Source organism: Urocampus carinirostris, chromosome 15, assembly GCF_059441175.1.
Source record: "Urocampus carinirostris isolate Australia breed hairy pipefish chromosome 15, RoL_Ucar_1.0, whole genome shotgun sequence".
Taxonomy (NCBI): domain Eukaryota; kingdom Metazoa; phylum Chordata; class Actinopteri; order Syngnathiformes; family Syngnathidae; genus Urocampus; species Urocampus carinirostris.
Genome location: NC_142363.1, coordinates 24,544,103 through 24,557,802, shown reverse-complemented (window position 1 = coordinate 24,557,802; position 13,700 = coordinate 24,544,103). Strand labels below are relative to the sequence as shown.

At 35.4% G+C, this 13,700-nt stretch overlaps 1 protein-coding gene across 1 annotated transcript; it reads left to right on the top strand.

Moving 5' to 3' along the window:
• Positions 1 to 1,637: 1,637 nt before the first annotated feature.
• Positions 1,638 to 11,870, top strand: crip1 (cysteine-rich protein 1). Its single transcript, XM_088354174.1, has 4 exons — positions 1,638 to 1,784; positions 9,115 to 9,209; positions 11,593 to 11,650; positions 11,725 to 11,870. Exons 1-4 carry the CDS (start codon positions 1,742 to 1,744, stop codon positions 11,760 to 11,762), a joined length of 234 nt encoding a protein of 77 aa, XP_088210300.1. The 5' UTR covers positions 1,638 to 1,741; the 3' UTR covers positions 11,763 to 11,870.
• Positions 11,871 to 13,700: the final 1,830 nt, after the last annotated feature.

Below are 13,700 nucleotides of genomic sequence, written 5' to 3'. Positions count from 1 at the left end.
CCATGGCAACCATGTTGTGTAATCTAGAAAAAAAACATGCGACTCTAATTTCATCAAATCTCTGTCAGTGGTTGCATTTTTATTTTTTACAAACACACTGTTGCAAACGGAGGCAAGTGTTTACAGGGAAATGGTAGAAATGAGTAAATGTAGTCACTAAACATTTTTAAAAGACAACCAAAATAAGTGACATATATTGTAAACTCACACATAGCATCTTTCAAATTGTGGTTACCATCAAGTTAGTCAATATTTTTATAAAATCCTAACAATAAAGTACAAATCACTGTCGCATCATCAATTGTCTACTGCCACCATTACTTTGTAAATATTGCCTATCTATACTAATATCCTTTTTTGTCAATCTTTTTCCATCTTTTAAGTCCATTATTAAACAATATATACTATGTTATAATCAATGGCAATAAAGACAATTCAATATTTTGTTCTATTCTATTCAATTCTAATCAATTGAATTGAAATCAAGATGGCGGCGCACACGAGTGCAGAGGCTCTTTGCTAGCCTGGCTGGCGTTAGTTTTTGTTTATATTTGTCTGTCTTTTGTTGCCGTACTGTGATTCATCAGTCTTTACATGTATATTTTTTTTCCCAACCGGAGTGCAACCGTGATCTTGTTGTAGAAATACAATGAAAATGAAGGTGATTCTATTCTATTCTATTCTATTCTATTCTATTCTTGTTAGGTCTATCATCTTACACCTCTGAATAAAACACACAAAGAGAGACAAGTGACATTGATATTTTTTCATGAGGAGATCTTTCACTCTCAAAGCCCGATTCACATCTGGCCTGAACTGTCACAGCTCCCCTATTTTATTAAAACAATTGAGTCACAGGGTTGGGAGTAGAGTTTAACATAGCAAGAGGACGCCATTGTCAAACAAGAAACATCAAACAGACCGGAGAAATATAAATATGACAATGCAGCAACATCTCTTCTCAGGCGAATGGTTGAGTGGTTCACAAGGTGATAAAACCCTTTGACGCAACATTTTACTCAACTCTAGGAAACATAGAAAATGAAGACAATTCTAGTTCCAATTCTAAATATAACATTGTAGTAAACACATGATAAATACATCTGTGTTTCATATTGTTCCTCAGCTTACGTGTTTCAAACATTTACAAACCTCTTAAAGTATATTTGTTTTTCCCTTATTTAAATGAAACACCAAATGCTTTTGGATAGGCTGATATTATTCATCTTTTTTTTTCATTTTACTGTTGATTCTTTTTTATCCAAACTGCAATTAAAGGTGATTTACAAAAACATTTAATGTACGATAAGGAAATGAAAATCTAATTAATATTAAATAAAATCATGGCAAGGCACAGACTAACCATGTGAGGAAAGAAACCCAAGGGAGGCTTATCCACACTTATAGGGCAGGCAACAGACAAACGCAGGAACGATTTCTTTTTTTACCAGCCACACCTTACCTAATTATGTCTTCCTTTCAACCATTATTATTTACTTGCGGCTCTTTACAATTCTGTTCAGCATTTTACGTCAAAATGTTATTTTTGACGTTAAAGTGAAAGTTTCCCGATATACTTGAAAGCAACACCACTTGCTAGGCGGGGCTATGCAAATGAGCAGCATTTGGCGGAATAGACTCAACTGTTGGAGTAGACGTGACGACACTTGTGTTGTGAGCTGTGGAGGAGACGCACGTTGCTTCCATTCAAGCCATCAAACATCACTTTTTCTCTCCAAAAATGTCTTCCAAATGTCCCAAATGTGAGAAGACGGTCTACTTCGGTGAGTATATCACCCCCTTTCCTTTTTGTGTTACTTTGCCGCTCAGAAAGAGTGAATTTTTATCTATCTATCCATCATCATCTTTTTAAGAATTACGATCTTCTAATTCAATAATGTCTTATTATCTATTTATGATTTTTATTATTTTAGTAACAATAGTTATAGTGAAAAAAAACAACATATTAATTTATAATAAAAACAAAATAAATCTTAACATGTGTAAAAGACAAATATTTATTCATTTTTATTTTGTCAATTTTTGTTATTTATTTTATTTACTTAACAGCTCGGTGGCCTTGGGGGTATGGCGCCCGCCCCGAGACTGGGAGGTTGTGGTTCAAGCCTCGGCCGAGTCATACCTAAGACATAAACATTGGTAGGTTGAAATTGGGGGGCTCGGTCACCTAATGACTCCCAACACCTCCGTTGGGTTGAGCGAGGGGGCTGGGAATTCCCTCCTCTGAATCAATCTCCCAAAAGAGTCAGAAATGACTCTAGCCACCTCCCACTAGGGGATATGGCTGTGGTATATACAGTGGAACCTCGGTTCTCGACCATAATCCGTTCCATTTCTTTGTACGAAAACCGATTTGTACGATCACCGAAGCCATTTTTTCCCATTAAAAGTAATGTAAAATTGTTTTAATCCGTTTCAACACCCTGAATGTTTATCTTGAATATTTAACGTAAAGCTAACCCAGGCTAATCGTACGTTCGCGTTAGCGTCATCTTCCGTACGAAAGATTACGCTAACATGAACGTGTAAAAATAAAAAAATCAGGTCGTTTACACGTCATTTAGCACCCGGGTCTCCACAACAAGTGGTGAGCGGTTAAAGGATAAAGAAAAGAATTATGAATAGGATTTCTTACCGGTCGGCAGAAGCCATGCTGTATTCCTGAAAGAAGGGAAACTCGTACACCTTCTTCATATTTTGCTATTATTTCTTTCTTAAATGCAATAGTTGTACGCACTACTCCTCTTTTTTCACCTGTAGCAACTTTGCTGCTTGCACCAAGCTTCTTCCGAGGCATAATTAGGGGTTAAAACACTCCCTTCACCGCTTTTGAAAAACGAAAACAGAAAAGGAGTGCGCGTTGCCGTGACAACAGTTCTTCACGAGGGGTGGGGGCAATCTACACCCGTACGCCGCTCAGCGTCGCCCCTAGCGTACCGGCGTTCGAACTCCAATTTTTTGAACGAAAAGCGAAGCAAGAATTTCTCGAAATTTTTGGTCGAGAACCGATTCGTTCGAACTGAGAGGCGTTCGAAAACCGAGGTACTGTATAATAACTTAAAATATTTATTCATTCGTTCTGTGTACATTTATTTTATGTACTATTTAAGTCTTAATACAGATTATTTTTTATCTCACGAATACCTCAAAGATTGTAAGTATTATTTAGGTATTATTCCTCACGTGTATAATTCTGATAAAGGGAAAAGATAAGATAAGATATATAATCTTTTAATAATTCAATACAAGCCTTGCAAAAATATCCTCAATTTATGAACTTCTTCCCTTTATTGTGGAAACAAAACATAACAGCTTTGTTTTTGGGAGTGGTTTAATGTGGTGTCCTTCCACCTTAACCAAAGTTCACATGCGGACAATAAAAAAACATAGTTTAGTCCAAAGGTGAGAGTTTTATTGCAAGTACGTTGTATTTATCTGATTCATAAAATAAAAATAAACATGGTCTATTTTGACACAACATAACCTCATTTAATGTATTTAATATATGCAAAGAAAAAAACGTGTTTTTTATGTCATATTCGGTCTAAATATATCCATTTCCCGCATTGAATATTAAAGGTCCTGAACGAGACCTGTCATGTTTTCATCAATCATGCAGGACTTCTTTGTGGACAATCGTCTCGTCGGGTTACTTGATACATAAAACGATGGGTGGATTTGCCATCAGGAGATTTTTTTGTTTTTTTTCTCCAACCTTACGTAACATCAGTAATAGGCCAAGCAGGGCAGGAAGAAGCCAAAACATTCCGCGTCTAATCTGATGGATTTGGTCTCGGGAGGCTCTTTATTGCTGGCATCTAAACATGGACTATGCATGGGAAAATTTAGGGGTGAAATACAATGATCCCTTGGTTATCGCGGTTAATGGGGACCGAGACCACCCGCGAAAACTGAAAATTCGCGAAGTAGAGGCGCCCCTTCAAAAATGCTTAAAAAAACCTATACAGTATGTTTAGGTAGTACAAAAAAACGCTCGCTTTTGGTATAATAAAGTCAAACTTGAGATGTAATGTGACAGAAGAGAATATACTGTACTTACGTCGCGTCGCTGAGTTCCTCCATGATAAACAGCGCCACATAAGAAAGGGGTGAGGTGGGAGGAGTTGAAGGAGGGGGGGTGAGCGAAGCAGTAACTCACCATGACTAAGCATTGTGTCAGGGCCTCCCCCTCCCCTTCACAATAAGACTGTCCACACCGTGTCCTCAGTTGACATAAGCTTGCGCTTGCTCAAGTCAATAAATGCTTTTATTGAGAAGGTAAGGTATATTTTTTAGACCCGCGAAGCTCTGAACCCGCAAAAGTGGAACCGCGAACTAGCGAGGTTCCACTGTACAGGAAGCTACTATTTTTAGCAAAATAAAAGACGTTCTATAATGACTTTCTTGTCGAAAACCAACAAAATGTCAGTTTTTAGTGCTGCTAAGAGTCAGAAGAAGTCAACCCCTTCTAATCGATGTTGGGCACGTTACTAGTAAAGTAATTAGTTATAGTTAGACGATACTTCTTCCCAAAGGTAATGAGTTAGTAATTGAATTACTGTATAGTAAAAGTAACTGAGCGGTATTCAAGTCAGTCGAATAGAGAAGAACAGACAGGTTGTTGTGTTATAAAACCTTGTAATATTTATTGCACCTCACAGCAACCGATTTACTGTATCCTACACTTGAAGTGCAACAAAAGAAACAGTAAACAATATCATAGAATAAGAAATAACATGTACGTAAACACGCACAAAAACGTACATAAACGCGCACAAAACGTACAGAAACAGACAAAATACGTACAGAAACACTCCAAACATATGCAAACACATTAAACAAACGTAAATGCACAAAAAAGCATGTAAACACGCACAAAACGTAAGTAAAGGCGCACAAAAACATATATAAACACACACAAAACATATAAAAATGCACAAAATGTGTGTAAACACATTAAACAAACGTAAATACCAGAAAAAAGTCAAGTAAACGCACTCACAAAAACAAATGTAAAAACACAAAATAGTATTTAAACACGCACCAAGATTTACGTAAACATGCGCAAGAACGTACGTAAACATACAGAAAAGAACGTACCTAAACATGCACAAAAACATACGTAAACACACACAGAACGAACAGAAACACAAAGCGTACGTAAACACAAAAACTTAAGTAAATACACACAAAAACGTACGTACGACGTATGAAAACAAACGTAAAAACACACAAAAAAGTATGTCAACATCCACAGAAATGTACGGAAAAACGCAAAAAACGTAGGTAAACACATACAAAATGTACAGAAACCCACAAGATGCATATAAACACATAAAACATGGGCTAATACACACAAAAACGTATGTAAAACGCAAAAAAAGTAGGTAAACACGCACAAAAACGTACAGAAACATGCACAAAATGTACGTTAACACACACAAACGTACAGAAGCCCACAAAATGTATGAAAACATTAAACATGGGCAAATACACACAAAAACTTTCGGAAACGCACGCACAAAAACGGACATAAAAACACCCAAAAAATTACGTAATCATGCATAAAAACATATGGAAAACGCACAAAAACATACGTAATCACAAACACAAAATGAACAAAACCCCACAAAACATGTAAACACAAAATGTGGACAAATACACACGAAAACTTACGTAAACGCACGCACAAAAACGTACATAAATACACACAAAAAAGTACGTAAACACGCACAAAAACATATGGAAAAACGCACAAAAACGTACGTAAACACACATACAAAATATACAAAAACACACGAAAACACATAAAACGCGGGCACATACACACAAAAACATACATAAATGCACGCAGGATGTAAAAACAAACAAAAAGTACACAAACACGCACAAAAAAATATGGAAAAATGCACAAAAACGTACGTAAACACGCTCAAAACGTCCAGAAACCCACAAAATTAATGTGAACACATAAAGCGTGGGCAAACACACACAAAAACATGCGTAAAAACACGCACAAAAACGTACATAAAAACACAAAAAGTAGGTAAACACGCACAAAAACGTACGTAACCACACACAAAACGTTCAAAAACTAACAAAACGTATGTTAACACATAAAACGTACGTAAACACACACAAAAACATTCGTAAACACACGCACGAAAATAAACGTAAGAAACAGACAAAAAAGTACGTCAACACACACAAAAACGTACGGAAAAACGCACTGAAAATAAACACACGAACGACAATAAAGGTAAAAAAACGACAAAAAGTACGTAATTACGCACCAATATGTGTGTAACGCATCGCTTTTGACCCTTAGTTACGGTAACGGCGGAGAAAAAAAATGGTTTTGATGTAGCAAGGGGTACCGGGCCCTTTACAGATAGTCCGTGAATGTTAATGTTTTGGAATCTCATAAAAGTTAATGGATTATAGTTAACTACTGACAGCATATTTCACCGCAAATATTTGTGGTTACACGCGATACACCGTGTTCTTATTACCGCTAACCGATAACTGCTGTTTAATCAAACGCAGTAGCGTTTTTCTTGTTTTTTTTTTTTTTAACGCGTGTGCACATTTTGTTACCATGTAACAGCTTCTTTTCCTCTTTTATTGAGTGTTAAGTACAAATAATCGTGTCAGGTCAGTGCGCGGTGGCCTCCCCCCGCGTTTTTTCCATCGTTTTCTCCCGAGTGTGCGTCACCACGGAAACGTGTGTTTTTTTCTTCTTCTCTAAATTACAAAATAATCCAATAAACATTTTGGAATATTTATATTATGAATATCTCATCTCATCAGCTACACCGCCTATCCTCAGTAGGGTCGCGGGGGTGCTGGAGCCCATCCCAGCCATCTCCAGGCAGTGGGCAGGGGACACCCTGAACTGGTTGCCAGCCAATCGCAGGGCACACGGGGACAGACAACTCACTCGCTCATTCACCCCTAGGGACAATTTGGCCAAATCACCTGAAATGCATGTTTTTGGAATGTGGGAGGAAACCGGAGTGCCCGGAGGAAACCCACGCAAGCACGGGGAGAACATACAAACTCCGCACAGTAAGTCTGGAGCTGGATTTGAACCCACGCAGGAGGTTCCCAAGACATAACCTGTGCCGCACATGCGCTTACCACTGCGCCGCCGTGCTGCCCATATTATGAATATGTACGTGTTTAATGTATTTAACCACATGTCACAATCCATCTATATTTATTTTGAATAAATTAGTTACATTGAAATTATCCTGAAACACCTATAATTAAAGCAAAATCATATAATATATAGTTACAAGCACTAAATGTGTTAGTTTTATTGTAGTTGTATTTTTTGTATGTTCATAGTATTTCTGCAGTAAGATTTTTGTGGTATTTCTGTGGTATTTTTGTAGTACTACTGTAATTGTATTTTTGTAGTATTTCTGCGCTAATATTTTTGTAGTATATCCGTTGTTGTATTTTTATAGTATTTCTGTAGTATTTCCATAGTATAATTTCTTCTAGATATAGTATTATTGTAGTATTACTGTAGTTGTAATTTTTTTTGGTATGTTATAGTATTTCTGCAGTCGGATTTTTGTGGTATTTCTGTTGTATGTTTGTAGTACTACTGTAATTGTATTTTTGTAGTATTTTTTAGTATTTCTGAGGGACGATTTTTGTAATATTTCCATAGTTATATTTTTGTAGTATTTCTGTAGTACTTCCATAGTGTAATTTCTCTAGTATATAGTATTTTTGTAGTAAGACTGTATTTTTTTGGGGGGGATAATATTTCTTCGCTACTATTTTTGTAACGTTTCCGTCGTAGAATTTTTGTAGTATTTTGGTAGTATTTCCATCGTAGAATTTCTCTAGTATTAAGTGTTTTTGTAGTATTACTGTAGTTTTATTTTTGTAGTATTTCAGTTGTAATATTTCTATAGTAGTACTTTTGTATTATAGTATTACTGTAGTGTTACTTTGTAGTATTTCTGTACTATTTCCATAGTGAATTTTCCTAGTATATAGTATTTTTGTAATAATCCTCCAGTTGTATTTTTGTGGTATTTCTGTTGTATTTTAGTAGTACTACTGTATTGGTATTTTTGTAATATTTTCATAGTATTTCTCTGTTACTATTTTTGTAATATTTCCAAAGTAGTATTTTTGTACTATTCCTGTAGTATTTCCATAGTATATTTTTCTAGTATATAGTATTTTTGTAGTACGACTGTTATTGTATTTCTGTAGTACTTCTTCGCAACAATTTTTGTCATATCTTCGTACTATAATTTTTTTAGTATTTCTGTAGTATTTCTTTTGTATTTTTCTCTAGTAATACTTTTGTATTATAGCATTACTGTAGTTGTATTTTGTAGTATTTCTGTTGTACTATTTCTGTAATAGTATTTTTGTATTTTAATATTATTGTGGAAGTTTTTTTTGTAATATTTCTATAGAACTTTCTTTTTATATTGAAGGCAAAATATTTTATTAAGTCAGTTTTAAGCATTAAATTTAATATTATTTTGTAGTCATTTTAGTATTTTTGTTGCATTTCTGTAACATATTTTTTGTTGTAGATATACAAAGGATTATCAGTAGTACTTTATTTACAATAATATATATTGTAATTATATTTTGACCATTTTCGTTAGATGTTGATAGTTAATATTTTTTATTTTAAAGGGACAATGTGCATTATTTTACGCATTCTAGTGGTAAAAAAAAAAGATCAGTCATCAAACAAAAACAAAAGAAAATATTTCAATAGAATTGAATCATGTCAAAACACAATATCAAAATAAAGGAATGAATCCAAAAATAGCAAAACAACAAAAATATGAGGATTAAAATTATTCAGAAAACTGTTTTTAAACGTTTTATTTTGGTACAAAAGGTGATCAAAAGATTGCCATTTGGAATAGATGTATATTGAGTTCTAATAATGCTAATTGTGCTGTTTTTGTTAGCCACACTATTGTTAATGTTAGCAATGAAAGTGTAATGTGAGCAGAATCAAGTATCGGAACCTAAATTCTCTTTTTGTGTGTGTGTTACCCCCTTACCTTTAAAAAAACAAACATTTTTTTGTGTGTTCTTTAGCGGAGAAGGTGACATCGCTTGGCAAAGACTGGCACAGACCTTGCCTAAAATGCGAAAAGTGCAGCAAAGTCCTGTCGCCTGGGTCGCATGCTGAGGTATAGGGATTGTTATATCTATTGTTTATCAATTCAATGGAATTTATGAAGTTTTTGGGTGTGTTAAAAACAGGAACTGAACACCAATTTTGATTATGCTTCAAAACATTTTCAATATTTTCCCCAAAAAAAAGAAACGGTTTCAATGCTAACTGCTAATACTAACTGCTAATAGTTATGTTGTTTCAGGTATAGCTACTGACCATAAATTATTCTTACTGTCATAGAACAGTATAAAAGGGTATATTTGATAAAGGTTATTCATTATTATATTTGTTAAATGCTCATTTTATTACTAAGTCCTATTTTTTTTTTAATTTCTTTATCAAATAGTCTCCTCATTTTTTTTTGGCTAGTTAAATGACTCTTAATTTATGCCGTTGATGTTATCAAGCAAAATTTCAGCTACCAACATACTCTCATTGCTAGCAAACATTGTTTTGATGTCTGTCTCACAAGGAACAATATAAATTAGCTGCTAGCGTCATAGCAACTTGCTAACTTCATTAATAGTTGCTAACGTTATTGAATAATAGTAAAAAAGATAATCTGCTAATGGCTTGGCTAACCACCAAAATTATAATATAATATATAAAATAGTATTTCTATGGCATGATAATTTAGAGTTAATTACAACCACAAAAAGTATCATAAGAAGTAAGCGCTAGCCCTATTATCTCTTGAAATTATTTCAATTGTTTGTTTGTTTGTACATGATTCAAATTGAATCGTTTCTCCGGCGCCGTCACGAATGGCAGCCACTCCAGCAGCTCCCGTGTTATTTTCGATTGTTCTGTTATTTTCGATTGTTCTCAGCTTAGGGATGCTGCTGGAAAAGTGAATTTCCCTTCGGGGATGAATAAAGTATCTATCTATCTATCTATCTATCTATCTATCTATCTATCTATTAATTCAAACAGAATACATTTCCCGCACGCTATTACTGTAGTTAGTTGCGAATGCTACTAAGCATCAAAAAAATTTGCAAAATTCCGAGTTGCTAATGTTTCAAAGACCCGCTAATTATATCACTCAGCACTCTAAACAACCCAAAAAGAGTTTGACCAATAGAGTTATTGTAAACATTAAGTTATTTCTTATAGCTAGTCATGAGTTAGCACAAAATAAATCTGACACATGCTTTTGCTGTTGTTACTTGCTAATGCTGCTAAGTGTCAAAACAAATGAGCTAATCTCAATATTGCTAAATGCTAAAAAGATTTGTAAATTAAATTCTTAACGACCAAAATTATGAGCTGCTAATGCTTCAAAGACCCGCTAATCAGCGCTAAACAGTCATAGAAGAATTTGACTGTTTTATTGTAAACAATAAGTTATTTCTTATAGTTAGTCATCAGTTAGCACAAAACAAATTTGCCACACACTATTGCTGTTGTTGCTAATGCTAATAGCGATTAAAACAAATGAGCTAATTACGTCATTGCTAACTGCTAAAATTCATTCTTAACGACGTTCTCGAAGACCAAAATTATGAGCTGCTAATCATTTTACTCAGCGCTAGTTACAGCCACCAAACAGTCGTAAAAATTTGACTGTTAGCTTTATAATGAACTATGAGTTAAGGTATTCTCATCGGTCTGCACAAAATTAATTTGCCATTTGCTATCGCTGTCGTTACTTGCTAATGCTGCTCAACCTCTAAACAAATATGCTAACTCTGTGATTGCTAACTGATGAAATAACTATTTGATGACGACCGAGTTATTTTTTTCTCTTTTATCATGTTCAAATAAACATAAATCCACCTTTAAAGAGTTATGAGACGTTTTGTTTTAAAAAACACAATAATTTAATTAATCGATACTACGGGCATCAAACAAACTAAAGATTATATGACCTTCAGCTTTATTGTAAACAATGAGTTATTTCTAATAGCTATTGTCAACTGTTCGCTCAAAATAAATTCGCTACTTGCTATTGCTATTGTTACTTGCAAATGCTACAAAGTGGCTAAAGACATTAGCTAACTGCTAAAATGAGTCGTAAATGAAGTTCTTAAGTACCAAGATTTTGAGCTGCTAATGTTTCAAAGACCCTCCTACTACATAACCCAGAAGCCATCAAACAGTCCAGAAATAATTTGACCGTTGGCTTTATTGTAAACCATAAATTATTATAACCGTTATCATCAGTTCGCCACACGCTAATTCTGTTGTTACCCGTTAATGCTACTTAGCGTCAAAACACATGAGCTAATTACGTCAATGCTAACTGTTAAAATAGTTGTTATTTTTTTCATGTTCAAAAGAATCGAAATTCAAATAAACGGTCTCACTTTTATTTAAAGGAGTAAATTGCTAAGATTACTGTAAACCACGGATGCTAAAGTTAGCCGCTAACGTAGAGTTTTGTCGTGTTCCAGCACGGAGGAAAGCCTTACTGCCACAAACCCTGCTACAGCGCACTTTATGGGCCCGGAGGTATGTATGTAACAGAAAAACACACAAAAAAGCGCAAATAAACAAATAAAAACATAATTCTTGTTTTCTTTCAGGATTTGGACATGGTGGAACAGAGTCTCACCAGTATTAAAGACGCAAAAGATATCATTAAAAAAACTACACACTCTCCGATGATATTGATCGTTTTTATTTGGGGACTTTGAAGAAATAAAGACTCATCAATGTGTCACAAATTAAATCATGTGTTTTGGTGTATTTTCCGACTCTACAACTTAAAGGGATTGAAATATGTATTTTTACACAAAACCTACTGTCTTTTCCGGACTGCGAGTCATGTTTTTTACTTCAGCTTGGCCAGACTTATACTCAGGAGCAATTTATGTGTGATAATATGAACACATTATGATTGTTAAATCATTTCACATGTTATTTTCACATGCAATAACTCACAATATTTTAACATACCATGTAGTATGTAAACTGTTCATCTTGTTGTTTCTATTTTATTGAAATTTTTGATTTTAAATGACAGGTTTGGTGTTGGATATGATCAAATGTGTCTCCCCCAAAATGCGACTTCTACTCCGACGCGACTTCTATTTTTTGTTATTTTTTACATGTTATGTCCGGAGCAATGTATAGTCCAGAAATTACAGTAACTAGTCAAATAATATATTGAAATCTAAAAACCGGTACTAAGCTTGAACCAAATATTCGAATTAAGTCTATTGTTGTGTGTCTGGGCACCACTAGGCTGTCTGTACTTGCCCAAGACACACCACAGGAAATGGTGGCGCTACAACCCTAGTGGTTAAAGGATCCAATCAACCAGGTTGGTTGGCTGGTTGGCTGGTTGGTTGGTTGGTTGGTTGGTTGGTTGGCTGGTTGGCTGGTTGGTTGGTTTGTTGATTAGTTGTTTGGTTGGCAAGTTGGTTGGTTGTTTCTTTAGTTGTTTGTTAGTTTCTTTAGTTGTTTGTTAGTTTATTTGTTTGGTTGGTTGGTTGGCTGGTTGGTAGGTTGTTTCTTTAGTTGTTTCTTTAGTTGTTTGTTAGTTTATTTGTTTGTTTGGTTGGTTGGCAGGTTGGTTGGTTGGTTGTTTCTTTAGTTGTTTCTTTGTTTCTTTGTTTGGTTGGTTGGTTGGTTGGTTGGTTGGTTGGTTGGTTGGTTGGTTGGTTGGTTGGTTGGTTGGTTGGTTGGTTGGCTGGCTGGCTGGCTGGCTGGCTGGCTGGCTGGCTGGCTGGCTGGTTGGTTGGTTGGTTGGTTGGTTGGTTGGTTGGTTGGTTGGTTGGTTGGTTGGTTGGTTGGTTGGTTGGTTGGTTGGTTGGTTGGTTGGCAGGTCGGTTGGTTGGAAGGTTGGTTGGTTGGTAGGTTGTTTCTTTAGTTGTTTCTTTAGTTGTTTCTTTAGTTCTTTGTTAGTTTATTTGTTTGTTTGGTTGGTTGGCAGGTTGGTTGGTTGTTTCTTTAGTTGTTTCTTTGTTTGTTTGGTTGGTTGGTTGGTTGGTTGGTTGGTTGGTTGGTTGGTTGGTTGGCTGGCTGGCTGGCTGGCTGGCTGGCTGGCTGGCTGGCTGGTTGGTTGGTTGGTTGGTTGGTTGGTTGGTTGGTTGGTTGGTTGGTTGGTTGGTTGGTTGGTTGGTTGGTTGGCAGGTCGGTTGGTTGGAAGGTTGCTTGGTTGGCAGGAAGGTTGCTTGGTTGGTTGGGTTTCTCCTTAACCCGATGGGTCGTAGAGCACCATTTCCTTGGGTGTGTTTTGGGCAAGTACAGCCTAGGGGCACCCATCCCTCTCCAGGCACAACATATGTACACATATGTATGAAATCAAAAATACATAACATTACAAGTACAAGCTTTTACATGCAGTAATATTTATGAACAACTCAAGTTAATATAGTTGTCAAACCGAATTTCATACTTTTTATGTTTTCTGAAATAAGTTGGTTTTCCTACAGTTTTTAAAATGTTTCTTTTTATGTCACTCTTTCTGGAGTTTTAGTTTCATGTAATTTGCCGTTATTTCTTAAATATGTTGGATTTGTATTAAATAAAGGTAATTTCAACAAAGCACGTGCCA

What these genes read in the sequence shown, in the direction of transcription:
- crip1 (XM_088354174.1), top strand. Translation starts at nt 1,742, where the DNA reads ATGTCTTCCAAATGTCCCAAATGTGAGAAGACGGTCTACTTCG. An exon ending in TGAGAAGACGGTCTACTTCG is followed by an intron (nt 1,785 to 9,114) that starts GTGAGTATATCA and finishes TGTGTTCTTTAG; the next exon opens with CGGAGAAGGTGACATCGCTT. An exon ending in CGCACTTTATGGGCCCGGAG is followed by an intron (nt 11,651 to 11,724) that starts GTATGTATGTAA and finishes GTTTTCTTTCAG; the next exon opens with GATTTGGACATGGTGGAACA.